This window comes from Callospermophilus lateralis, chromosome 11 (assembly GCF_048772815.1).
Source record: "Callospermophilus lateralis isolate mCalLat2 chromosome 11, mCalLat2.hap1, whole genome shotgun sequence".
In the NCBI taxonomy this organism is placed as follows: Eukaryota; Metazoa; Chordata; class Mammalia; order Rodentia; family Sciuridae; genus Callospermophilus; species Callospermophilus lateralis.
The window spans coordinates 782,353-807,919 of record NC_135315.1 but is presented as its reverse complement, the minus strand read 5'-3'; the positions used below and the strand labels follow the sequence as shown (position 1 = coordinate 807,919).

At 60.1% G+C, this 25,567-nt stretch overlaps 2 protein-coding genes across 11 annotated transcripts in view; one reads left to right on the top strand and one right to left on the bottom strand.

The window, feature by feature from the left end:
- The first annotated feature begins 866 nt into the window (after positions 1–866).
- Positions 867–12,315, top strand: Slc16a3 (solute carrier family 16 member 3). Of its 8 annotated transcripts, none has more exons than XM_076870798.2 (7): positions 867–941; positions 7,626–7,768; positions 8,185–8,290; positions 9,069–9,317; positions 9,788–9,931; positions 10,117–10,875; positions 11,548–12,315. In XM_076870798.2, the coding sequence occupies exons 4-7, from the start codon at positions 9,095–9,097 to the stop codon at positions 11,820–11,822; spliced, it is 1,401 nt and encodes a 466-aa protein (XP_076726913.2). In that variant the 5' UTR covers positions 867–941; positions 7,626–7,768; positions 8,185–8,290; positions 9,069–9,094; the 3' UTR covers positions 11,823–12,315. The 8 variants fall into 8 exon arrangements, with proteins under 8 accessions (XP_076726913.2, XP_076726918.2, XP_076726912.2 ...); XM_076870797.2 differs by lacking the exon at positions 867–941 and adding an exon at positions 3,159–3,221; XM_077110580.1 differs by lacking the exon at positions 867–941 and adding an exon at positions 3,159–3,221 and having other exon boundaries at positions 8,185–8,295.
- Positions 11,918–25,567, bottom strand: part of Csnk1d (casein kinase 1 delta) — a 29,733-nt gene continuing 16,083 nt past the window's right edge. Inside the window, exons 5-10 of one of the 3 annotated variants that reach the window (XM_076870805.2) lie at positions 24,884–25,054; positions 23,983–24,131; positions 21,989–22,160; positions 21,406–21,545; positions 12,756–12,908; positions 11,918–12,012 (exon numbers count right to left, since the gene is read on the bottom strand). In XM_076870805.2, coding sequence (XP_076726920.1) covers positions 12,819–12,908; positions 21,406–21,545; positions 21,989–22,160; positions 23,983–24,131; positions 24,884–25,054 — 722 coding nt within the window. In that variant the 3' untranslated portion in view covers positions 11,918–12,012; positions 12,756–12,818. Of the gene's footprint in view, positions 12,013–12,755; positions 12,909–15,299; positions 17,399–18,442; positions 18,505–21,405; positions 21,546–21,988; positions 22,161–23,982; positions 24,132–24,883; positions 25,055–25,567 lie in introns of those variants that run through there. The other 2 variants (XM_076870807.2, XM_076870806.2) reach the window with 2 other exon arrangements.

Sequence of the window (25,567 nt, the reverse complement as noted above, 5' to 3'; positions counted from 1 at the left end):
GTGTGACCAGTGTGGGGACAAAGATGGGATGCGAACAGGTGAGAAGAAAGTGGGGTTTCCTCAGTGGACTGCAGGAAAGGCCATGGAGAGAGGCTTCAGGGCTGCCAGGAGGGAGGACCCACCTCACAGGTGAGGGTTAGAGGCCGAGCCCCAGGCCTAGGTGGGCCACAGCACCCAGGACAGGATACCCACACTCTCCTGCTGTTGCTCCCCTCCCCACTTGAGCCGGACAGCTGGCCCCGGCCTCCCGGGTTCCCTGCTCCAGAGCTCCTCCTGCCCACTTCTGTCTCCCAGTGACAGGTGAGGGAGAGGTCACTGTGCCACCAAGAACAGGACCTGGCCATCCTGTGCCAGCGTCTGCCACCCAACCAGGCACAGCACAGCCCACACCATGCACCCAACCCTCACCCACCCACACCACATGCCACACCCGCAGAAGGCTGCAGCACAGGTGTGTCCAGCCGGGATGGGCTCAGGTCCGGCTTCTCCCGCAGTCTCCTCTGCCCACTGCCTGGGCTGCAGCTCAGTGGGAGGGCCCGGCAGCTGTGGGGTCTGTGTTTATTTTCCTGGGAGCAGGGAGAGGGTTTGAGGGAAAGGCCTTGGAGAAGGTGCATGAGGGGAGGCAGGGCTGGGCTCAGACCTGGGCCACAGCGTGACCCTCTCCGGACTGGGCTGGCTGCTTCTCACCACCCCGCAGAGGCCTGGAGTCTGCGCAGAGGTGTGGCCCCGGGCGGTGGGGGGGGGAGGGACAGGCTGTAGCAGTTGTGTCACCAGATCCTCTGGGAGCCCTCAGGCAGCAGCAGCAGCAGGAGCCAGGCAGTTGGGGACCCCAGGAAGGGAGCCAGGGCTCAGTGGAATGTCTGACCTGGTCTGTCTCAGCCCCAGTCCAGTCTGTGGGGCATCAGCTGGTTCCGGGTGGTACAGCCAGGCGTGGAGGGCAGGTGAGTAGGCTGGGACCTGGAGGGTGGGGTCTGCATGGCTCTCCAAGCCTAGAAGATTCCCTGGCACCTGACACCCTCCCTGAGGTGGCTGCTGGAGTCAGGGAATCTGTCAGGAAACTCTCCCCAGGTTTCAAGATCCTTTCTGGCTCCGCCTCCTGCAGGTGACACGGGCTCAGGAAGGTCCACACATGCTGTTTCCAGGGAAGGCAGGGCCACCCTCCAGGCTGTCCCCACCCCGGGCTGCAGCCACTGAGGCTCCTCAGAGCACATTCAGGACCTGACAGGACCTGCGGCTGTGACCTGGAGCCGGAGGGCAGGGCTGGCGGACTGTGGTGGCAGTGCCGGGAAGCTGCCCCTTCACCAGGGTGGCTCTCCCTCTGCGAATAGAGGGAAGCCTGGGCTGGGGTGTAGCTTGGGGCCACTGTGTGGGAACTGACCACTGGAGCCGTGCCTGGAGTGGGTGCTCCCAACACCACCCAGAGCTGGGCAGCAGACCTCTCCATTCTCCCTGGTGGCTCCAGCCACACCCACCGGGTGTGCCCATGGGCTCTAGGCCCTGGGATGGGAACTGAGGCCTGCTGGCATCACTGCCTCTAATGAACACAGGGGAGGCAGGGGAGGGCTTGACCTCTCCCCTGGGTACCGGATCCTAGACCCCAGGTGCCCTACGGGGCTGTGTGTCAGGTGCAGCCTGGCCATCCAAGACCCAAGTCCAGGTACAGGCCTAGAGGCCTTACCAGGTGCTGGACACCCAGTGGGACCCTTCTGAAGTCTGAGCATTGAAAAGGCACTGCATACTGATAGGCAGTTAGTGAGGTTCTAAACAACTGAGTGAGATTCTTCTCAAATAAAAAATAAAAAGAACTGTGGGTGTAGCTTAGTGGTAAGTGCCCTGGGTTCAATTCCCAGCAACAAAGAAGTAAAGGAAAAAAAGAGCAGTAGACCTTACTGTGCTGGACATCTCAGGATGCTAGGGCACCACACAGTGGGCTCTGGGGCCAAGGCCAAGGCCATGCTGCCCTCCCTTTACTGGGCCAAGAGTCCTCGGAAGAGGGTCCACCACCCACTCTCTCCCGGACCCCCATCCTGGTGTGGGGATCTTTCTGCTAAAGTCCAGTTACCCACCTCAGGCTCCTTAGCCCCAGAAGACCTGGAGTGCTCCCAGGGTCCCCAAGGATGGCAGAGGACAAATGGTGTTCCAGGCCCAGGCTGAGAAAGGCCAGTTCCCTGGCACCTCCTCAAACCTTAGCACCCATCGCCTACTTTCATGATGCCAGTAAGAAAACTGGGCCTAGACACACCCACGGAGGACAAATGTGGACTCCCTCAAGCTGGAAAGAGCCCCTTGGCCTTCCAATCCTACTCCTTCCGGGGAGGGGCTGGGGGCAGCTCCGTGGTTTTGGGCAGGGAGACAGGGGCGGCGGGTCAGGGCTGGGGTTTGGGACTTTATCTGGTGTCGCAGAGGGCAGAGCTACTGAGGAAAGGGAAGTTGAGAGGGGCTGAAGGCCTTGCCCAAGACTGCCCAAGCTGCAACCGCCTGCACCAGCACCCGCACCGGCCCGGCCCGGCCCGGCCCCGCACCGGGAGCAGGCGGCGGTGCGGATGAGGCGGGAATAAGGACGCGCGCAGGTCCGACGCGGCCTCAGGGAGCCGGGCGTGGGGCGGAGGGCTGGACCAGGCGGTGGGGCGGTGGGGCGGTGGGATGGGGCTGGGTCCGCCGAGCCCTGCTGCGCGCGGCGGTGGGTGTGCGCTCCTGTCTGCTAGAGGGCGCGCCCCGGGAGTGCAGGACGCGAGGTCCCGGTCCTGGAGGTCGCAGGGACGCGGCCACGCTCCTGTCACAGTTGGAGCAGAAGGAAGCCGTGGTCTTGGGAGAGGAAATGAAGTGGCCGCGTCTCAGCCGGCGGGAACTCCTGGCCCAGCGCCAGAGGGAGGCTGCCGGGCCGCCCGGGTAGGGGCGCAGAGGCGGCGGACCGGCCGGCCAGAAGCGCGTCCGGGCAGGGGTCGGCTCGGGGAGCACGGACAGGGCGGGCCGCGGCCGGGTGTCCGTGGGCCCGGCGGGGCTGGCAGGCCTCGGGCCGCGCCGTCGGGGAGCAGCGGCATGGTCGCCCCCTCCGGCGGCGGCGCGCGGGGTCCGGGCGGGGCGGCAGGGGCGGCGCCAGGCAGCGGTGACGTGCGCCGGGGACGTGCCGCGCGAGCGACGAGAGCACTTAAAGTCGCCCCCGGCGCGGCGCCTGGCAGCCGAGTCGGGCAGCGGCGGGCGCGGCGGCCGAGCGGCGGCAGGTAGGCGCGGCCGGGATGCTGGGCGCGCGGGCGGAGGCCGGGCTCTCCGAGTCGCTGGTGGGCTGCGCTGGCGCCGCGCGTCGTCCTCCTCGGGCCGCGGCTTCCCGCCCCCTCGCCCCTTCCCCTCGCGGTCTACCGGACTCTGGGGCGTCTCGGCTTAGACGAGCCTTCCCGCCCCTTTTGCCCCCCCCCCCCCAGGGCTCCAGGCAGCCAGCTCTGTGCCTTCCAACCCCAGGCGCCCAGCTTTGCCTCCCAGCCCGCCTGGGCACCCATCCGTCGGGCGGCCCTCGGGGACTGGGCTCTGGCCAGGAGGTGGTAGCGCCTGGCAGCAGAGCTGGTCCCGAGTATAAATAGCTCGGTGTGCGGGCCAGCCCGGGCCAGGGCCGCGGGCTATATTTGGTGGGGCCACCTCCCTGAAGGGGGCACGTGTGCGCCAGGCCTGGACCCTGGGGAGGGAAGCCCTCGGATCTTCCTTTCCCGCCCCTCCTTGTCCTCTTACTCTGTCCCTAAATTCACCATTACACACCCACGCTCCCTCCGGGGCCAAAAGCCAGCAGGCTGGATACAGGTGGGACAAGAAGTGGACTAGCCTGCCAGTTCCCCAGCCTGAGGAAAAACTAGGAAAAGTGGGTTGATTGCTAGCTGGATGCTGGGCCCATCAAGAGCAGGCACCTGGTGGAAGGCAAGCCCTTAGCTCTGGGCTGAGGGTGTGGGTCTGGGTTTGTGTACTGGTGTGTATGTGGCACCTGGAGTCTGGGTTAGTGACAAAGGGGCAGCTGGGGGCCATATCCCAGAGGCACCGGGCTGCCTGTCTAGGCCACCCAAACTGACAGAATCACTCTGATGACCAGAGTCAGGACCACTTGGTAGGCTGAGGGGACTTGTCCAAAGCTTAGAGCAGGCGTGGGTGCTGGTGGGGATGAGGGGGGTGGGAGGAGCTGGGGGGTGTCCAGAGGGCCTCAGCTTCGTTTTACAGGCCCAAGAGCTGGCTGGTGTCTGGTGGATGGGGAGAGGGATGGGGACAATCCCACAAGTGCCTGGGCTCTCGGGTGGGCAGGTGTGTGTGTCTTTGGGTGATGGGGGCAGGTTTGCTCCCAACAGAACACTAGAGGCACTGCACTTTCCTGCCCAGGGCTCTGGTGTGGTCAGAGCCTTCTGTGGCCATTGGGAGGCCTCATCCCAAGACAGACTCCCTGGGTGACCTTGGGTAGTGCCTGCTACCCAGAAGGCATCTGGCCCTCAATGCCCACAGCATGGATACCTATTTTGGAGGAACAGGAGAGGGCTCTGTTGACCCCAAGCAGCCCTCTAAGAGTGTGTACGGAGGGGGCCTGTGGGTGGGACCCCACAGCATGCCATGTGCCGGGCTTATGGGCTCCTGGGTTGTCCTGCGGTGACCTGACAGTGTGGGAAGGGAGGGGCCAGTGAGGAGCCAAGTGCCCGCCGCACCTAAGGCCCGGGGCAGGGCCTTCTGCATGGTGGTGCTGAGCAATTGGAGGTACCTCTGGATCAGGCCCTGGGCCACCAGGCACTGGGCCCTGGAACAGGGGCGGGGCCTGCGTTCCCAGCCTCAGTCTCCATCTGTGGGAAGGGTCCCACGGGCAGTCTACGCACCCAGGCTGCGCGCCCCTGGCCAGAGTTCGAGTCTTGGCCAGGATGCGAAACTCTTGAGTTTAGGAATTGGCGGCCCCCAGCCGGGCGCACCCGTCCTGCCTCTGCGGAGCACAGAAGAAGCCGCCCCAGCCCTAGGGGGCGCACCGCAGGGGGACGCGCGGCCCCTGCGGTGTGCAGGGCGGGGCGGTGGACGCTCAGCGCTGTACTGCTGCTGGGCTGACCCCAGTGGCACCCGCGCTGGCTAGTACGGTAGCGGAGGAAGGGCGCCTACTCCAGGCAATACGGCGGCGGCTCCTCCCTTGGCGCGGTCACGTCCCCCACGTCCCGTGGCCGGCCGCACGGGCGGAGCATCCTCCCCTTCCCCCTCCCGGCCCAGCTCCGGTGGGACCCGCCCAGAGTGGCCGACCCCCACCCGCCAGCCGGGCGGCAGGAGCCAGCAGGCCCGTCCATCGGAGGAGGGGCCTCGGCTTCCCGCGTCCAGCCCTAGTGCCCTCGCCTCGTCTCACCTCTTCCCACCTGTCTCCCTCCACGCCTGATCCTGGGTGGGCGGGCACCTTCGGAGCGCTGGCCTTTGGGCGGAAGGCTGCACGGGAGTGGAGGAATGGGTCCAGATGGCCAGGCGGAGGGGCAGCCCATGCAGGGTTCCGCAGGCTTTGGTGTTGGGGGAGGGCAGCTCTGCGCTCACCCCAACCTCCACAGCAGCCTCAGCCACTGACCGAAGCCTTGCTGAGAAGCTAGACCAGATCCCCGGGGCTGTCCACTGTGTGGCAGCAAGGGTAGAAGCCTCCTTGTAGGAGGTGGGACTTGAGGGCGCCATCCCCGGGGCCACACTTCTGGGGGTCCTAGCTGAGATCTGTACTCAGCCAGTTGCTAGCCTTGGGTGGCAGTATCCAGCCTGGCAAATGAGGCCAGTGTTTCCACCCCACTGGCCCTGCGAAGAGGATGTGAGCGGACAAGTGGGAGCCTGCAGGGGTAGGAGGCAGGCAGCGGAACCAGGGTGGAGGGCCCAGGCCAGCCCCCCACCCCCAACCAACCTTCTGACCTCTCCCTGGAGGCAGCCCCTGCCCCTGTATCTCTGCACTGGTGGGGACAGGGCTGAGGGTGCTGGCTTCTTCCTGCAGGGAGGGGCACACTGCTGGTTACATGATTATTTATTTATTTATTTTAGTTTTCGGTGGACACAACATCTTTATTTTTATGTGGTGCTGAGGATCGAACCCAGCGCCCCGCGCATGCCAGCCTGCATGCATGTGGCTCAGCGCTACCGCCTGAGCCACATCCCCAGTCCTGGTTACCTGTTTTCACAACAGTGTCAATGAGGGAAGGAAGAATGGGAACCTAGAAGCAGGCCCTCCCTCTCCCTGATTCAGCACCTCCAACCCTCAAAGGCCAGGTCCTAGCACAAAGGGACTGCTTCCTTGGTTCTCAGGGGTCTGGAATTTGATTGAAGGAATATAATGGTCCCTGTGCCTTCCACCTGCCTGGGCCACAAAGGCAGGGACGTTGCAGGGACCTGGCCTGCACTCCTGGGGCTGACAGTCCAGCCTAAGGACCTCAGGCTGCTGAAAGGTGAGGTTTCTGGGGAGGCCAAGGAAGAGCAGGCCGGGGCACAGGGTTGTATGTGGGAGGCGTGCAGTACAGGCAGAGGGGAGAGTGCAGGCCCCCAGCCCTGACTTGGGAGGGTACCTGGAGTCTCCCCGAGGGCCAAGGTTCTCCATGTACTCCTGCCATGAACTGTCCCCTGTCAGCTCCTGGCAGTCTGGGATATGGGGCCTTGGAAGGACCTCCAGGGATCAGCCCTGGGGAGTACCTGGAGCTCCTGCTAACCCAGATGCACCCAGGGAGATCAGCTTTCTGTAACCCAGAGGCCAGTTTATTTCTGGGCTGGTTCACATGCTTCCCTGGGAGGGTAAATGTCACCAAAAGGCCAGGCTGCTGGGCGTGCCCATGGATATGCTGTGGGAGAGGGACCATGGTGGGTGCTGCTTCCTCCTCTGGGTGGAGACAGATGGATAATTAGCCTGCACACACCTCAGCCTCTCTATGCTCAGGGTCCCTGGGAGGTGGAGCCACAGACTTGCTCCTCCTGAGCAGCCAGGTGTAAGAGGTCCCAGACCCTCACTCCACCTACCCTGCCCCAAGCCTGGCTGGCAGACAGCCAGCTTAAAGTCAACCTCTGGTCTGAAAAACCACGACCTTGCTGAGGCCTCACTCTGCAGCCTCTCTGGGTGACAGGCTGGAGCAGGCACTGGTGAGGCCATTTCAGGGTGCCTGAGCTGGGTGGCAATGGACCACAGTGCTGGGCCTTGGTTGGGAGCATGTGCCCCAGGCGCCACAATCTCCGTGGAACAGACGATCTTCCACGAGTGACCCTCACGTGGTAGCAACCAACCTTGAAGGGCCTAGAACATGCTGTGCTCTCCTGGCCTGAGTCCTGGCACCAGCCCACCCTCTGCCTGCCTCCCCAAGCCACAGCCTAGGGGTGCTCTTCTCCAGCAGGTGGCAGATGTCTCTGCTTCCCAGCAGTCCCTACTGCCTCCTGAGGACCCTGGATGCCTCCAAGAGGGCCCAGCCCCGGTGGGCAGTGGACAAGCAAGGGGGACTTCAAAAGGCTGGGGTGCCTGTGATTCCCCTAGCAGGACTGGGCAGGGCTGGTACAGCCCCAGCTGCCTCACTCTGTTTCTGGGGAGGACCCTGGGCATGTGGGGTCCGGCTGCTCCTGTGGCCATTACTGAGCACTCCCCTCCTGGACTTTGCAAGGCCCTCGATTCATTCATTTAATTTTTGCAGTACTCACGTGTGCTAGGCCAGGACTCTGCACTACGTCCCAGCCTGCCTGACTCGTTTCAGAAAGTGCTATAAGCATCCAAGGCCACTCCAAGCAAGTGGGGGCTGGCAGGGACAATCGCCCCTCCCACATTGGCTCCTTCACAGTGAGTGGTCCCTAGGGTGACTGGTCAGCTCCCTGCTGTGTGGGCTCTTAGGTCTTTTAACTAGGCACTAAGATGGCACAGTGATCCTGCCCTCAGTGCCCCTTGCAGTGTGTCCTCACTGTGCATGATGTTCCTCCTTTGGCCCCACTCCCGGCTGGGGGTCTCAGCTGGGCACAGCATCACAGAACTGGTGTGGCCCCTGCAGGGGGGATGGGGGGATGGGGAACCCAGCTGAGTGCAGTCTCTGGCATGCCTGAAGGTATCCCCTGGGGAATACCACGTCTTCAGGAAGACGTGGGGAAGGGGGTGGGGTGCGGCCCAAGCCTATCCCCCCCACCCCAGGTACCTGCCACAGGGGCGGTCACACCATGGACAATGGCTAACCTGACACACCAGGGCTGCACTTTCTTCCCCAGAGAGCTGGCTGGCTGCACACCACTGGAGGGAGACGCTGCGCAGGCGAGGCTGAAGGCCTCGGGTTCCAGACACCCAGGGACACAGACCCTGTCACAGCTCTCCCTGGTGAGGTGGGGGATGTGGGATTGGCAACTTCCAATGGGATGGGACGGGAAGGTGGAAATCTGGTCCCAACATTCTGACTTACTCTGTCTTAGAGGAGCTAAGCTCCTGGAGTTTACAAGGGAAGTCAGCCCTGGGCCTGTGTGGGGCTTAGGACAATCCGCTCCTTGCCTTGGCAGCCTTGCGGGGGCCAATGGAAGCCTCCTCCTGACCTTCCTGGGTATACTGTAAGGTGCCCGCAGGTCAGGACCCTTGGCCTCTCCCCAACCACAATCTGGCTTGTTCCCATATGAAGGCCTCTGTCCTGTACAGCCAGGAAGCTGAACAGGGGTGTGGTGAACAGGGGCAGGGAGCCTGACTCTTCTGGGGGCAGGAGAGCAAGGGTAAGCCTGGCCATCTTATCTAGACAGCGGGGCAGAGGTTGGCAGCACCCTTGCACGCCCTCCAGGGGAGGGCTTGGCATGGCCCGAGGAGGGGGAGGATGTTACATGCCAGTTCCTGCAGGCTGAATGCAGCGGGCCACAGGGGCAGGACACACACCAGCCAGGCTGTCCACCCAGCAGGGTCTGCGCTTTCCAGGAGGCAAAAGTCCTGGCTGAGCCCAAATCAACCCTTGCCCTTCAGAAAGCCAGCTGCAGGAGGAGGAGGCTGGGGAGGGGTGGGTGCAGCAGGGCAGGCTGCCCACGGAGCCCCTGCAGCCACGAGTGCAGTGCTAGCCCTTGCCTGCCTCTGAGACTCTGGGCTCATTCACCCAACTCAGCCCTGCTTCCTCTCTCCCCAGGTGCGGCAGAACCAGCCCTTCTGGCCATGGGAGGAGCTGTGGTGGACGAGGGTCCCACGGGCGTCAAGGCCCCTGATGGGGGCTGGGGCTGGGCCGTGCTCTTCGGCTGCTTTGTCATCACCGGCTTCTCCTACGCCTTCCCCAAGGCGGTGAGCGTCTTCTTCAAGGAGCTCATGCGGGAGTTCGGGATTGGCTACAGCGACACAGCCTGGATCTCCTCCATCTTGCTGGCCATGCTCTACGGCACAGGTGAGGCCGTCGGCTCAGGGGCCACCTGTGGCAACGCCTGGGACAGGCTGGCCAAGTCCTGGTGGCCACAGGAGCCCAATGGGTGGGGCTTGTCCCAGGGTTGAGCCCAAACCATTGCAGATCCACAGTGGCCCTAAAGGGAGCCCTTGAGATGGGAACCTGCTAGAAAGCAGTCTGTCTCCACCCCTGTCCCGACATGTGGGTTGTTCAGACAGTCCCAGAGGGCGAGGTCGCGGGGAGCCCTCCTCTGCACCATGGCTAGTCCTTGATGACCTGCCCAGGCCCACCAGACCATCATGGGAATACGCCCCATGGGTGGCTGGGCTCTGCCCTTGGGGAACCTGGTCTGCAGGGCTCCTGGCATCCCTGCTGAGTTGAGGTGGCACTGGGAGGAGAGGCCCTGGGCACTGGACAGGCACAGCCTAGCTGGAGGCCGGGGCAGCCCCTCCTCAGCAGCCGCCTCCCCGCAGGCCCCCTCTGCAGTGTGTGTGTGAACCGCTTTGGCTGCAGGCCTGTCATGCTTGTGGGTGGCCTCTTCGCATCCCTGGGCATGGTGGCTGCCTCCTTCTGTAGGAGCATCATCCAAGTCTACCTCACCACAGGGGTCATAACTGGTGAGCAGGGCCTGGCCGGGAGCTTCTGGGGGTGGGATCTGGAGGAGCAGTGAGCACAGCCCAGAGGCAAGCAGCAGGGGTTCCTGTCAGACCACACACCACAGGGCCGGCGTGGAGGGCAGGGGCAGGGGCGCAGGTCTGGGGCCGGGGAGGGTCTCATCCTACGCCTGTGCCTGCCCCTGCAGGCTTGGGCCTGGCTCTCAACTTCCAACCCTCCCTCATCATGCTCAACCGCTACTTCAACAAGCGGCGCCCCATGGCCAATGGGCTGGCGGCCGCGGGCAGCCCAGTGTTCCTGTGTGCGCTGTCGCCGCTGGGGCAGCTGCTGCAGGACCGGTACGGCTGGCGGGGTGGCTTCCTCATCCTGGGCGGCCTGCTGCTCAACTGCTGCGTGTGCGCTGCGCTCATGAGGCCCCTGGTGGCACCCCAGCCGGGCGGGGCACCAGGCCCCCAGCGGCCTGCCCGGCGCCTGCTGGACCTGAGCGTCTTCAGGGACCGTGGCTTCGTCATCTACGCTGCCGCCGCCTCCATCATGGTGCTGGGGCTTTTCGTACCACCCGTGTTTGTGGTGAGCTACGCCAAGGACCTGGGTGTGCCCGACACGCAGGCTGCCTTCCTGCTCACCATCCTGGGCTTCATCGACATCTTCGCCAGGCCCACAGCTGGATTCATCACCGGGCTCAAGAAGGTGCGGCCCTACTCGGTCTACCTCTTCAGCTTCGCCATGTTCTTCAACGGCTTCACCGACCTGACGGGCTCCACAGCCAGCGACTACGGTGGCCTGGTGGTCTTCTGCATATTCTTCGGCATCTCCTACGGCATGGTGGGGGCCCTGCAGTTCGAGGTGCTCATGGCCATTGTGGGCACCCATAAGTTCTCCAGTGCCATTGGCCTTGTGCTGCTGCTGGAGGCTGTGGCTGTGCTCGTCGGACCCCCGTCGGGCGGTGAGTACTGCTGAGGGCAAAGGCTGGCAGGCCCTGGGGTTCCTAGGGACTCACTGTGGGCCCTGGTCAGGAGTGAGCAGCAGGCCCTGAGCCGGGCAGGAACACCCACAGGCCTGGCAGCTGCTTTTAGGCCATCTGCACACAGAGGGACGGCTTGCTGGGGGCCAATCCAGTGCTTGAAACTCTGGGCCTCGACTGAGGAAACTCCCAGTGGGATCTGGAAAGTCCAACTGGAGGGCAGCATGGCCAGGCTGGCTCAAGGAGAGGTCACTTGGCATGCCCTAGAGCCCCTTTAGCCCCTGGCTGTTCCTTTTCCCCAGGATGATCCTGGGGTGGGGTGGGGTGGGGTCGGAGGCCACAAGTGGCCCTCCCTGTCTTGGGGTTGCTTGGTCACAAGGTACAGGGCCAGGCTGAGTCCAGCAGTGCCCCTCCTGAGTGGGCAGCAGGGCCACACCTGGGTACTCTGCAGTGCCACTTCTGCTTTTAGGGTCGGTCTCTACTCTCCTGAGAGGGGCAGGAGGGGAGATGGGGACGGCAGGAAGACCTCAGAGGGCCTCGGGGGAGGGAGAGGGGGCACTTCTGCAAGTCAGACACCACATGGGCTTCTGTAGGAGCCTGGCCCTGGGGTGTGCCGAGCCCTTGGAGCAGCCGGTGACCCAAGTCCCCCTGCAGGCAAGCTGCTGGACGCGACCCACGTCTACAAGTACGTGTTCATCCTGGCGGGGACTGAGGTGCTCACCTCCTCCCTCGTGCTGCTGCTGGGCAACTTCTTCTGCATCAGGAAGGGGCCCGAGGCGCCACAGCCTGAGGAGGCTGCCTCGGAGGCAGAGAGGCTCCACAAGCCCCCCACGGAGGTGAGGGTGGACACCCGGGAGGTGGAACACTTCCTGAAGGCAGAGCCTGAGAAAAACGGGGAGGTGGTCCACACCCCGGAGACCAGCGTGTGAGTGGCCTGGCGGGGCTGGCAGGGTGCAGGGAAGAGCTACAGAGACTGGCAACGCTTGTATTTATTTCACAAACAGGACCAGCTTAGGCAGGGCCACTGGCTCAGCGCTGGATGCTGGTCATCGGGTCATCACCTGACCTGTGTTTTGCGGGGAAGGTGGCGGGGTGGGAACGTGTCATTCCACAGCGGATCTGCGGTGAAGCCAAGCCCATGGTTACAAGCCGCCTGCTCACCCCAAGCAGCCCATGCCCCCCACGTGGTCAAGGACCTAGAAGCCCAGGCTTTGAGACAACATGACTTTAATAGGAGGGCGGGCTGGCGAGCGGACACCTCCCCGAGGCCTTCCCTGGTGCCTGTCTGACCCCCTGCCCTGCCCTCGCCTCCCACGGTGCCCACCCCTCTCTGTCTACGGTACAAAGAGCTCATTCCACCCGCGAAGGTGTGAAATAAACCTGCGTGTGGCAGGAGTCTGGGGGGCCTGGTCCTCGGAGCTACGTGTGGTGTGTGCTGGTGTACCCTCAGCTCGCTTGGGTTTGGAAATGACCTGGTTGTTCTTACCAACTGCTCTGTCCTCGTCAGTTTTCCTACTGCTGTCTGCTCTGGAACATTCCCTGAGCAGCGACTTGTGTTCACAGAGCACAGATGGTGGAGAGAAGGGGGCAGGCAGGGAGGGGGCTGCAACCTAGAGGGGTCCCCAGCTGGGTGCCTGGACCCGCAGGACCCTGTGTGGTGCGAGGGCTGAGTGGAGGTGCAGTGGGAGCTCTGTTTCCTGCGTGTGGCCTCAAAACACACTTTCCTGCCTTCCATTTATTTGTCCCCTGGTTGGCTGGTAGATTTGCGCTATGTGGCCAGCGCCTGCTGATCTCTGCTCCCCATCCTCCTCCATCCAGCCCGTGCTCAGCGCTCGGGCTTGCCCTGGGCACCTCACACCCACCTGCCCTTGTGGCCAGCGGCGGCCTGCGTGGCTGGGAGCCCGGTCAGAGGCAGCTGAAGCCCCTCAGTAGGTGGTGCGTCGTGGGCGCTGGGGACGGCAGCGGGCACCCTGACGGGCCGCGTGCAGCCGAAGAGACGCCATGTCCCTGCTCCTCTGCAACGAAAAGGAGGCGAGAGCTCACGTCTCGGGCCCAGTCTCTCCTCTGTCCCGACCTCGCTTCATTGGGCCCGGGCCCTGGCCCTGTCCAGTTCTGTGAGGAAGCCAGGGGCAGTTTCATCTGCTGGCAGCCCTGATACAGTCCCATGGCTCTGGGGTGCCCTTCCCTTCTCTGGTCTTCCTGTACCCTAAGTCAGGGGCTTGGCTGGTGGGCAGTGCCAGCAGCTGCAGGGGTGATGGGCTAGCCCAGATGGCTCAGGGCCATACATGTCCCCAGATTATCAACCTTGCCACATGCAGTGGGAACAGTGGGAACCCCAAGCCTCAGGACAGGAAGCGTCCAGGCCATGGCCATAGGCAATCTCCAGGAACCAGAGGGAGGCACAAAACATGGGGAGCGGGAGTAGGAAAGTGTAGAGCCTCAGTGGCACGTAGCCAATGCTCCCCTCTCTCAGGCACCCCCACTCAGGGCCCCTGGGGGCCCCAAGACCTGCTTTCTTCCCTCCTGGACCTGGCTGCCCCCGGAACTATGGCAAAAGCTGATCCACCACCAATGATTACCCTCTCCTGGTTCCTGAGTCTCCCACCTACAGCGGGCCCTCGTCCCCTGGGTGACCACAGCAGGGCGCAGTGCCCCTGCGCCAGGGCTGTCGGGCCTTTCCCTCCTGTCCCACACTTACACCCAGAGCACATGGCCAGGGCATAAGAGAGCCAGGAAATGGGGATTCCTGAAAGTTAGGCTTCGGGGACCCGAGTGATTCTGAGATGGTCAGGATGTTGGGATGCTCCCCGGGAAGACGACTGCAGCTCAGCTGGGAAGGACCCACTGTGGGTGTGCCCTTTCCTGGGGAAAGCAGCATGGCCCTGAAGCCCTCCAGACCTATGAGCCAGGGGTTCTAGATGGTCTCCAAGCACAGGGAAAGGGACACTTCACATCCTTAAGCTGTGGCTGCTAGGCAGGTGATACTGATGCTGACCAGTGGGCAAGGTATGTGGCAGAGGGTCAAAAGAGTCAAGGAAGGCCCCAAATACCCTGGAAGAAGCTGGGGCACACTAGAACATGGGCTATGACCAGGGCTGCCCCACAGGGAGGATCTGGGCAGCAAAGTAGCTCACATGCAGCACCCTGTGAAGGCCAACCCCGAGCAGCACATCCATCCGGCCCATGCCAAGTGTGCCCACACAGGCTGTAGAGAGCACAGACATCCCCTGGTCCCCACACCAGCACTGGGGTCCAACAACCTGGGCTGCTGCCTGATCACGTGCTGGGGGACACCATGTCCTGAACCCCTGAGAGGCCCACTGTGGGGCTCAACACTGCAGCCTGGCCTCAGGGATGCAGATCACAACCAGCTCCTCCTCACCTCCAGCACTGGCACCCTTTTAGGTTCATGGCACCCAAATATGGATGGCTGCAGAGGTAGTGGGTGAACCACCACCCCAGGCCTTCTGGTTCTGCTTGGGGAAGGTGCCAGCCTGGGCAGAGCTGACAAAAGTGTCTTGCCCCACAGCCAGGGAGGGGAGGGACAGGGAGATCCCTGCCAGCACCTCCAGGAACCGTGTGAGGCAGGAATGACCAACTTGGGATGTCTGGGGAACAGGCTGCAGGGGGCTGGGAAAAGGCAATTCAGGCCAAAGGCCAGGCGTCCTGGTTATGGGCATCTAGCTGGGGTGAGATGGCAGGAAGGCACTGCAGGAGTCTGGCAGGACTGCAGGGGAGCTCCCCTCTGGCACATGCACACATGCCTGCACAGGGCTTGTCTGTTCCTGGCTCCAGCAACCTCCAAGTGGGTGGACTAGGAAGTCCTGTCCACACCTGACTGCTGCAAATGCACCCTGACCCAGGGGGGCCTGGCTGTTGCCTGCAGAAAGGCAGACCAGGAGGTTAGGAGAGGCCTGGGCGCAGCTCCAGCGGCAGCGGCCTGATGCCCACCCTGAGAAGGTATGTTGAGGTGAAGGTGTACGCCCTCTCCCTGCACCTATGGGAATTTGAGTAGCAGTCACCATATGGAAAATGCTGTCCACTGTGGTGTTCACCAGTCATCTTGCTAGCTTGCTCATTGTCTACTTTCCAGAAAGCCTGAGGTGCTGGTGTGCTTCTGGCCAACATAGCCCCTGGGGCATGGAGGTCACGGGACTATCTCCGAAAGGGCACTAGGCTGGAGAGGGGCCCTTGGAATCACTGCATGCACCCCCGGCTCCAGCTCACACCCAACACAGTCCACTCTGGGGAGGTGGGAGGTGTCCTTCTGGAGCCTGCTCTAAGCAGGTCCTCAACACCACAGGCTAAGAGGACCAGCAGACTGCCACCCTCTCTGTCAGTTTCCCATGGTCAACCTGAACCCTTGGAAAACTCAGCTGATGAAATAAAGACCACTCAAAAGGGGCTGGGAACAAAGGTAGAAGTCATTATGAATTTATTATTTACATAATTGTTAAAGTACACAAATACAGTGGTAGTACAAATGCACAGCTCAGAGACTGGTCACAAGACACAGGATGATACACACTCAACTATGCTGCCTGCCAGTGATGACGGGGTTACATACTGGCCAAGAACTGCAACAGCCACACCCGAGGGATCAGGACGGGTCTGCTCCCAGTGCAAGCCAGCAGTCCCAGGCCAGGCCTGGTGCAGGGTTGGAGGCTGCCTGCCACCAGCCTTCTGGAACCACGTTGGGACCATGGGTATTGACAAAGGGTACTTGCCACACGGGACGGCTGCTGACAGGCAAAGGCCCAACTCTAATGAAGGGGTTCGCCACCACGAAAACCTCTCACTCACCATGACCCGTCCCGAACTCCCTCAGCACTCCTAGAAATGCAGCCCACCCGGTCAAAGCCCCACACTCCAAAATGCTAACAGAGTAACCAGTTCAGGATTCAGGAAGCAGCACTCACAGGCTCAGGAAGATGGCCGGCCCACTGGACAGCGCCACTGTGCGTGGGGATACCATGGCACACCAGCAGCCTACTGCGGTGCTGTGCCAGGGAGCTCTGGGGAAGGAGGGGCAGCCACAGTGGCGCTGTCAGGCCCCACCAAGAGTACCGGCTACCAGCAGCACTCACTCCACAGGCTGGCAGAAGAAATGGAAATGGACCCATGCACATGTATACCACACCCCATTTCCCAGATGGGGGCCCCCAGAACACTGCTGTCTCTACCATCTGGTGTATGACAGCACAGAATCTCAGCAGGGAAGAGCATCTTAAATTCTAGCTGCAGCAGCAGAGCAGCCAGTGCCCACAGCACAGGACAGGACAGGAAGAGACTGGACTGGCTCACAGGGGCTGCCTCCTCACAGACGTCCAGCTCAAGGTCATGAAGTAGGTGGTGCCACCTTTCTGGAGGCGAAGATTCTCGGTGCAGCTGGACAGGCACCCCACTTGGCGCTTTAGGGCGGGTTCCCTTCAGCACACCCCGAGTCTGTGAGGACAGCCTGCTCCCTAGCTTCCAGCAGAGGCGATGGCGGTACCCATGTGCGCAGCCGTGTGTAAGCTGTTCAGAAACTTCGCAAAGTCAAAGGTAGAGAGGAACCACCACCACCAAAGTGACCACACGGGACCCCAACAGGACCTCGGGGTGTCCGACTCACAGTCCTCTCCCCCCAGAAAACCAGGAACGCACACCTAGCTTTGAGTCTCAGAACTCCCCAGGCCTCTGCCTGGGCACCCGCAGAGCTCTGACCCTCAGGCCTCAGCCCTTGCTCCGCGGCAGCCTGAGTCTAACCTGCATTCGACCAGGCACCTCAGCCTGCAGTGGGGGGGGGGCTGGTGGGTCCGAGGCACACAGGCGCATACAACCACAACTTCTGACGAGATTTTTCTCTCAACGGACAACACAACACGAGAAAACAAACAGAACACACATCCTTGTCCTTCACGTGCGCCCCTCTTCTGCCTCCATCTCACACAGACGCTCCAGCCAGGGTCTGTCTCAGAAGTCTTTGAAATCAACATCTTTTTTAAGACCGCAAAACAGACAAGAAAGAAACAATAAAAAGACGGATTTCTTTACACAGATTTAAGCCAGTAATTTTTAGCAAAATGATACAAAACTGTCTTAACCAAGTAGAAGACTGGTAGTTGCAGTGGGATCATCAGGGAGCACAGGTTCGCCACCACTGGAAGGAGCTGCGGCTCTTGACAGGGAGTTGGGTTCTCAATGCGAGTCTCCCACACTCTGCTCTTCTGCCCAGCCCTGTGGAAACCGGGCTCACGGGGGGCCACGCCGGCAGCCCCTGGCGATGGCGGCTCTCAGAGCCTGTCCGTTTAGTTTGTTTTGATTCCCCATGAGGGTCGCTGGGTGAGTGGCCTGGAGGGCTCCCGGCGTTAACATTTCGGGTCTAGACCGGGGGGCGTGTCACTAGTAAAGCCATTGGTAACAGAGTAGATCAGCCATGCATTGTCTGCCCTTCACAGCAAAAAGGAGAGGCTCATCGGTGCACGACAGACTGAAGACCGCTGGAAGCCACCCGACCAGGAATCTGTCGGAGCCAAAGCACAGGACAAGGTCAGCATGAGGCCAGAGGGGCTGGCCAGCAAGGTGATAGGCACAAGTACCACACGATGCATCCCGGGGAGGGGACACACTGCTGCCTGGCCCCAGTCTAGACACCCGTGCCCCAGCTGCACAGAGGGGGCTCTGCGGCCAGAACACGTGCTGAGCAGAACAAGTGACAGGAAGAGGGAAAGGAAGAAGAGGAGTGCAAGCCAGGAGACCGCGGGGCTGCGCTCAGCAGCGATGGCGAGGATCCAAGTTGGGCAGAGATGCCCACTCCCAGGGTCCCCTCCTGAGAAGCAAATGGTTGCTCTAAAAACAGGCACCCCACTTGGGGGAAGACAGGAAAAGCAGTCTTGTCGACGCATCTCCGAGAGTGTGCATGGTGTTAACACTGCACGGGTCCCCAGCACTCCGAGTCCTGGGAAAACCAAGCCCCTGCGGGAAGGAGCCACAAGTGCCACGTGGCCGACAAGAAGGGAGCGCAGCGTAGACGCCCGGCCATGCACCGACGGTAGGGAGCAGGTGGCTGTGGCTGGGTGGGGTAACACAGACGACAGCTGCGTGGACAGGATGGCTGGGCAGGGACCAAGTTTGGAAAGAACACAAAATGAGGACAGAGATAAATGAGAGAGGAAGTGGGACGACTGAAAAAGCCGGGATGAGCATAGACCACCAGGAGCCTGAAGGCAGCAAGAGCTCAAGAGCCCGACACCAAGCATGGCGCCACTCAGCTGAGCACGACAGACATGCCCAACTGCAGCACAGGGAGGCCAAAGGCGAGGCCACAGCGGATGGTCCCCTGGGGTTGCTCCGTCCGAGACCAAGGATGGGTCTTCCCCCAGACTGGGCAGCTGACCACAGCTGCTCTAGGACCCACGCAGGGAGAACAAAGCAGAAGAAGCCTCACTCTACTGCCAGCACCTGGCATGCAAGCCCAGCCCACTGAGTCCCCAAGGCGGTGGGGAGTGGTGGCTCCCTCCCCACCTGGCGCTGGCCATCTGCTGAGCCCCACCATGAGCACACTCACCCAGTGCTGCCTTCCGCGGAGACGAGCAGCTACTTGCCGTGGTGTTCGAAAGGAATGCTATTCTGAGGTGGGGAAAAGACAGCTGTTGGTAAGCGTCCCTCTGGCTGGACCAGCACGCGAGGCCCCGACCCGACTGCCCACGTGGGGCCTGTGTGCGGACGTGCCTCCTTGCCTTGGCCAGGTCCACAGATGCTGACAGTGCCACCTCAGGAACCAGGGAGGGGAAGTCGATCTCTCCACGCGGCTCAGGGCTCACTGCCCTCTCATTGATGGCCCTCCGATGAGAGTGGCCACTCTTTCTCCAGAAATGAGGACACGCGACAGACCCTCCTGACTGCTCATGCACTGAGAGGCCAGCATCCAGGGGAAGGGCAGGGCTGGTCAGGCCCTACAGGGTTTCTCAGCATCTCCCAGGAGACACTACCTCATTAATGGAGGCGCTGGGCTGCAAACCTTATTTGAAAGCAGGGTGTGGATTCAATGAGCCATCAAAAGGAGTAAGTGGCACCTTTATGGACAGTACTGAACAAAGAAGGCCCGTCTTAGGGGTCACTGGCCAGACACTCTGCAGGTCCGTGTTCTTATGGTTGATGAGAACACCTTACACCTGCAGACCAGGCCACGTGGGATTCTTGGGCGCCCCAGAGGCTAGCTAACACAGTGGCCCTTCAGAAGACAAAGGGCCCAAGAGGAAGCAGTCACCTTCAAGCCAAGCCAAGGCAGCGACAAGGTTCTATGACAGTGAGTCTGTTTCAACCTGCACATAGTACTGTGGAGTCGCCACACCTCAGCAGGGGTGACTTCTGTAGCATTGTCCAGATATACCCAAGGGTGCGAGGACCAGAGAGTGCCACAGAACCTTTCCAATACCGCACTGCACTCCCAGAGGGCCTGCTTCTCACACTTGGGTCCTCCTCCCTCATCCCTACTCTTGAGAGGGCTCCGAGGGGTGACGATAGAACTGTGGAAGCTGGAGTAATCCCCAGTCCTTTGGCTGCCAAACACATGGCTATGGGTCTAGAAACAGCTGGTAGAGGGGAGAACTCTTATTTGAACCCTTGGATTAAAAACAGGGGCAGTTACTGAGCACACTGGTGTTGGCACGCTGGAGGGAAAGAGATGCTCTGAAGGCCACATGCCCTCTGGAGTCCAACAAACCTGTCCTAAAGGTCGGTGAGATAAAAGCCAGTCCTGGGGTGGGATGGAAACATCGGGGACAGTCTCACACAAGCAGGCTCCGAGCCTTTACCTCAGTAGCCAGAGGGAAAGCCCAGCTACTTCTATGGAAGGAGGAGCCCTCCTTGATGGCTTGAAGCCTCCCTGTGTTCAAGCCCTTGTTACACCTCTTCACACAGCCACGAGAGGCCAAGCAAACAGGCAGAATGCTGAGCCCACAGTGCAGAAGGAAACACACTATTGTAACCACGAGCAAAAGACAGTCCTGCCCTGGTACTGGCTGGGGCCACGTGCTAAGAAGAGGCTGCTGAGTTGCAGTCTTGACTGCCTGGCTCCTGCAGGGCCTTCTGACATTCGTTTCCCTCCACTACCAAATCCCCAACTATCAGATGTTTCATTTTCTTAAAACCCAGCCCTTTCCTTACGCTTTGCCTGCCCAGAATGCACTCACAGTGGCCCTTGTGGATGCTAACACCTATAGAAGAGTCCCGTTGATCCCTGGGTGCTGTGAGGGAGCAGTGTTTGCCTCTGTCCACCAAAGAACCAGTCTCACAAAGCTGGTCAGAGCCCCGGGGCACAGCAGTTCAAGCAGCTCACTCTGGTCTCCAAGAAATCCACAACACAAAAGTCCACTGCTGTGGAGACCACCAGCAGGTCAGAGATGCTCAGTATGCCCTCGTTCACAACACGCCTGTTGCAGTCTTCCTGCTCCTTCCAGGCCAGCCCTGGCGCAGGCTGAGCTTTGGTGGCCCAGGGACACTGCATTTGCTCAGCAACACGCTCAGCTCCCCAAGTGGGGCAGCAAGCTGCACAGGTCCTTCCTAGAGACCAGATGGATGCCGCCCCATGACAGAGCTAGGCTGGTGCCAGTGCACTTCTGAGATGAGCCCCTGCTCACCTGGGAAGACTCCTTGGGGTGATCCAGAGAGCAACAGCCCTGCTGGAGCTTATCCCTGACCCCTTACCCTACCCACGGGTGGTAGACCCTAAACTCATGAAGCAAAGAAACCGACACATTAAGTAAAAGTTGTTCTGGTGTGTGCAGAGAGGCACGTTAGAGTGTGTAAGGACTGCAAAGGCAGAGAAAGAGGAGGATGTGAGGAAGGAATGGCTATGAGAGGAAGAGGCCTGGCAGGGGCCCAGGTCTGTTTCCAAGTATTTCCTTCTCAGAGGATCAGACCCGACCAGCGAACGATGGGCCCCTAGTGGCATGACGCATCCCCCCGCAAGGCCACCGTCGGAGCCCTTGGAGGCTCCTACAGGCCCCTGCACTCAGCTGCAGGGATGACTGGCATGAGGTTCCTCACAGGGACCCTTCCTGTGGAGCTGCCCCTTCCCAGGCGCTTTGTTAGGGTAGACTCCCAGCAACTGGCGACGAAGGAGCCTGGAGGGTAGTGTGCCACAGCACTCCCCTCACAGAGGTGTAAGCACAGTGTGGAGCTCTGCCTGGGGGGAAAAGGAGGTGGGGACCTCGCCCAGAGATCACAGAAGGGAGAAGCTCCACAGAGTTCCCTGCTGGGATAACAGCTGTGGCTGGGAAAACAAGCCCACCAGCAGCTCAGCGTAGCTCAGCACAGGCTCCAACCAAAAGGCAAACAAGAACTAAGAACAAACTTTGCCCGCCAGGTGAACTCAGAGATGTGGGTGGGGAGGTCCAGGGAGTGAGAAGGAAACAGACCCTTCACATCTCACCCCACTCTTGACAGTGAGCCTGGAAGGCCAGGCCAACATGTGTACCTACACCTGGGCCTGGACTGCCCTGGCCATGGCCAGCTCTGATCACATACCTGTGAGGTGGACATGCGAGAGGTATCTTGTCGGCCCGTGAGATCTGACGAGGAGACATTGACTGGGGCCCCACGGTGCAGCCGCATGCTCACTTTCCGCTCCCGTTCCATGCCAGAGACAGGCCGAGGAGAAGTGTTGGCTAGAGAGGAAAAGAGCCATGGCTGCTGAGGTCCCGTGGCTTCCCACATCCCACTGGCCTGCCACAGACCACCACAAGGGCTCTGGATGGACTCTCCCACATCTGTTCACAGCTCATTGATCCAGGCAGCCCAGCAACACTGGCTGGCAGTGCACTCTGAGCCCAACATCGCTGCACACAGGGGACTGAGAAGTTCATGAGGGGGACACTTCTGTATGGGAAGGAAGTTTCATCTGAGAAATCATCAACCCTGGTGGAGAGCTTTCAGGGAACCCAACATCCCACAGGCTGTGTGCCCTGGCCTCTCTACTCCCAAGGAGGACTGACTCAAGTAGGGGCAAATGCAGCATCAATCAATACCAAGTGTGTCTGGCCTGGGCTCCCAAAAGGCCACCAAACACAATGCGTGTCCACTCCATGGGCTTGCTGGGAGGTGTGCTCACCCGTGTGTGAGGTAGGGGTCAGGGGTGTTGGGGGAGCCACTTCCTGGGTCCCCCGCAGGCGGCCAGAGGCTGTGGAAGGGAGGCCACGGGTGGCTGGATTCCGGGAGTGTCTCAATCGCTCCTCTCGGTCCCGGCGTTCCCGTTCAGCATCATCTGCAGCCCGGCTGGCACCCTGAGGAAGACACAGCACCATCCCCTTGAGTAGCAAGAGCCTGCCTCCTAGAGGAAACCCAACTCCTGCTGCTGTGTTAAAAGGACCTGGGTCTATCTTCTATCTTTGAGTCCTTACCTGTGAACATGATTGTGCATGGGGGAGGGGGACGATGGGAGACTGCCCAGACCAGGGTAGGACAGGGTGGCAGCAATGGGTCACAAAAGGGTCCAGCCAGAGTCCAGATCCCAGACCAAAGGGAAGGTCATGTCAGTGATGATAGCCCCACCTGCCCCATGCACACTCAGGTCCCTGTGGGACCACCCCAGTGCTCTGGGCATCTGACTGTGAGCAGCTAAGCTGAGGCACCAGCTTACTGAATGGTCTGTTCTCACCACCAATGCTATCAGGCAGACTCTGCAAACCATCCCACAACCAAATTCCAGTGCCATCCGTATTACTGGACAGAGACACACCTACCCACTCCCAGGTGGCCCATGGCTGCCATGTGGCTATATGGCAGAGCTAAGGGACTGTGACCCTGCATAGTCAGGAAAGCTGGTGATGTGTTACTTGGCCCCTTCCAGAGCAGCTCTGCCTGGCTGGCTGTGAGACCGAGACAGTGCAGAAACCACACTGGAGAAGGGTGCTCTGGTGCTCCGCGCTGGGCAGCCTGCAGAAGCAGCACAGCACTGCCCTCTCAACCCGGCAAAGGCACCAGGTCCTGTAGCCTGGGCCAGCCCACTCTGCAGAGCACTCTCCTCCCAGCACCATGCTTGGTCAGATGGCTCTAGTTCAGGGTTCACCCTCGCCCCTCGGGGAGACCGGACTCATGGAATAGTGGTTTAGACAAGACAAGGCTTCTAATTTTGCACTCCTGAGAAGGCACCTCTGTTCCTCCATTGGATTTGATCATCAGGTTTTAATTTCTATTTCCACCTACAAAGGATACATTTTTAATAAAAGACACAAAAATTCCCCAGAAACTTGAATTCTGTCAGTGGTGTCTAACGTTAGTGAATTAAACTCACATTGCCAACCCAGAATGGGTGGCCCAGCGGCTCCTGGGCCTCCCTACTGCACCCAGGGATTCTCACATACTTCTGATGAGCCAACTGGGATGTCAGAGGAGACCAAATGTAAAACAGCCTGTTATAGAGCCCAACCAGACTGAACTCCAGGCTGCCCACCTGCCTGCTCTCTTAAGGCTCCTGGGTACACCTGGACTCAGATGAACTGAGAGAGGGGGGCAGCCTGGAGAGACTGCCATGCTTTCCAGCAGTGTGCTGGTAGGTACCAGGCTACATCCCTACAGGGGGCTAGCCCCCAGGTTCTCTGAATTGGTGATGGCAAGATGGGTACAGCAGTACATGTCTGTAATCCCAGAGACTTGGGAGGCTGAAGCAGGAGGATCATGAGTTGAAGGCCAGCCTGGGCAACTTAGAGACCAAGTCTCAAAATGAAAAATAAAGAGGGCTAGGGATGTGGCTCAGTGATAGGAAGAGTGCCCTGAGTTCCAACCTGGGTGCTCTGCTCTGGGCAGATCTGCATCATGGGCTCACTCCAGGGCATACATTACCCACACCAGCAGTCTCCACAGGCCCCTTTGCTTGCCCTGATGGCAGCTTGTTTCTTAGAATCCTGAGCCTGCAGGTAGATGCCCACAGAAGACCAAAGTTGTACCAGATGTGCTCAGCTTTCACACCTCAGCCGGTGACTTTGACACCTGAATCCCACACAGCACAGATCTGCACGCAAAACTAGGAGGTGCAGCTCTGACCTACCCAGGGCTGGACTTGCCTGTCCCAGGAGGAGATAGGACTGAGTGGGCAATGCCACTTACAAACTTGAGCATGTTCCAGTCGAACACATAGTCGTAGGAGAAGCCCTGGCGGTGGAACAAGTTTCTGAAGAGCTGCCTCAGGTAGGAGTAGTCGGGCTTGTCATCAAAGCGCAAGGAGCGGCAAAAGTTCAGGTACGTGGCAAACTCAGCTGTAAAACAAGGAAAGACCCGAGGCTAATGACGGAGGCCGACTACAACCCAGAGTGGGGTTATCAACCCCTGCGCACCACCCTGGCTCTTCACACTGGAGGCATGCAGGTGAAATCTGAGGAGGATTTCACAGTCATGCTGAGGAGGAGCTGCTGGGAGCCAGCAGGGGCCAGGGACAGAGCTAGGTTAAGTGCCATCACTAATTGGTGAATCCCAAGTCCAGATGTATGTTGATGGAGCTGTATCAAGCCGTTCCCACTAGGTTCTTATTCTCTTGAAATAACAAGAGACCCTGGGTTTTAGCCCATCCCCCAAAAACACCAAAAAAGAAAACAAAAAAAAAATCACCACCACAGGACAAAATTCAGCTTTTATCTAATTAATTTATCTTAGGGGCAGTCCCAAACCACAGACAGCACCTCTGGGTTATCTGGGGAGGCTGAAGTAGAGTAGGGGCAGCTGACTGCAGTCAGTTTAAAGGGCAGAATGATCACTGTGTCCCTCCCCTTCCTAAGTGCACAGGCAGTTTTCTGAGGCTGGGTCCTGTCTCTCCCGAGCCTCATAGAAAGGCTCTCAAAAATGCATCAGCAGGGGAGGGCTGCCTGTTACCATAACACAGAAACACCCCTTTCTTGCCACCCTTCTTGTAGAAGATGTAGGCAGAGTGACTCTGCAGTGGCCCTGGGCACAGGCACCAGCCCACACAGGAACAGGCCGTGGCTGCTACGAGGGAGGACAGCGAGGGACTCACAGGGATAGCCTTTGCACAGCACTTCGATGGGAGTAGACATCTTCTTCTCACTGATTCTCTCATACTTCTGCCTCTTGGTGGCGGCCTTCAGCCCCTGCCAGGGGAGAGAGCCCAGGTTGAAGTACATCAGCACGTACCCCAGAGACTCCAGGTCGTCCCTTCGAGATTGTTCTGGAAAGAAAAGGGGAAAGTGTGAAGGGCAGTACATGTGTGCACACATACAAGCAAAAAATTAAGCAAGCATGACCATAGAAGCCAACTTTAAAAATAGCAGAAAAATAGCCAGGTGTGGTGGTGTGGCAGTGTAACTCCAGCAACTCGGGAAGCTGAGGCAGAATGATCCCAAGTCCAAGGCTAGCCTTAACAACTTAGTCAGACCCTGTCTTGAAATCAAAAACAAAAGAGATGGGGAGGGGGGTTGTAGCTTACTGGTAGAACACCCTGGGGTCCAAAATTCCCAGTATCACAAAAAAAAAAAAAGTGTGCGCATACACACATAAAACATTCAAAATAACAGAAAAATGTACGTGAATGGCTTCTTTACCAGAAGTGTCCCTTGCATGCTATTAAGGAAATCCCTAAACACCCCAGCTGAGTACCATCAGTGGCTCCGGCAGTCCTGAAGCTAGCCTGTCTGTTATGATGGTTGGACAACAGCCTCCATACCTCTGGGTTCTGAGCACT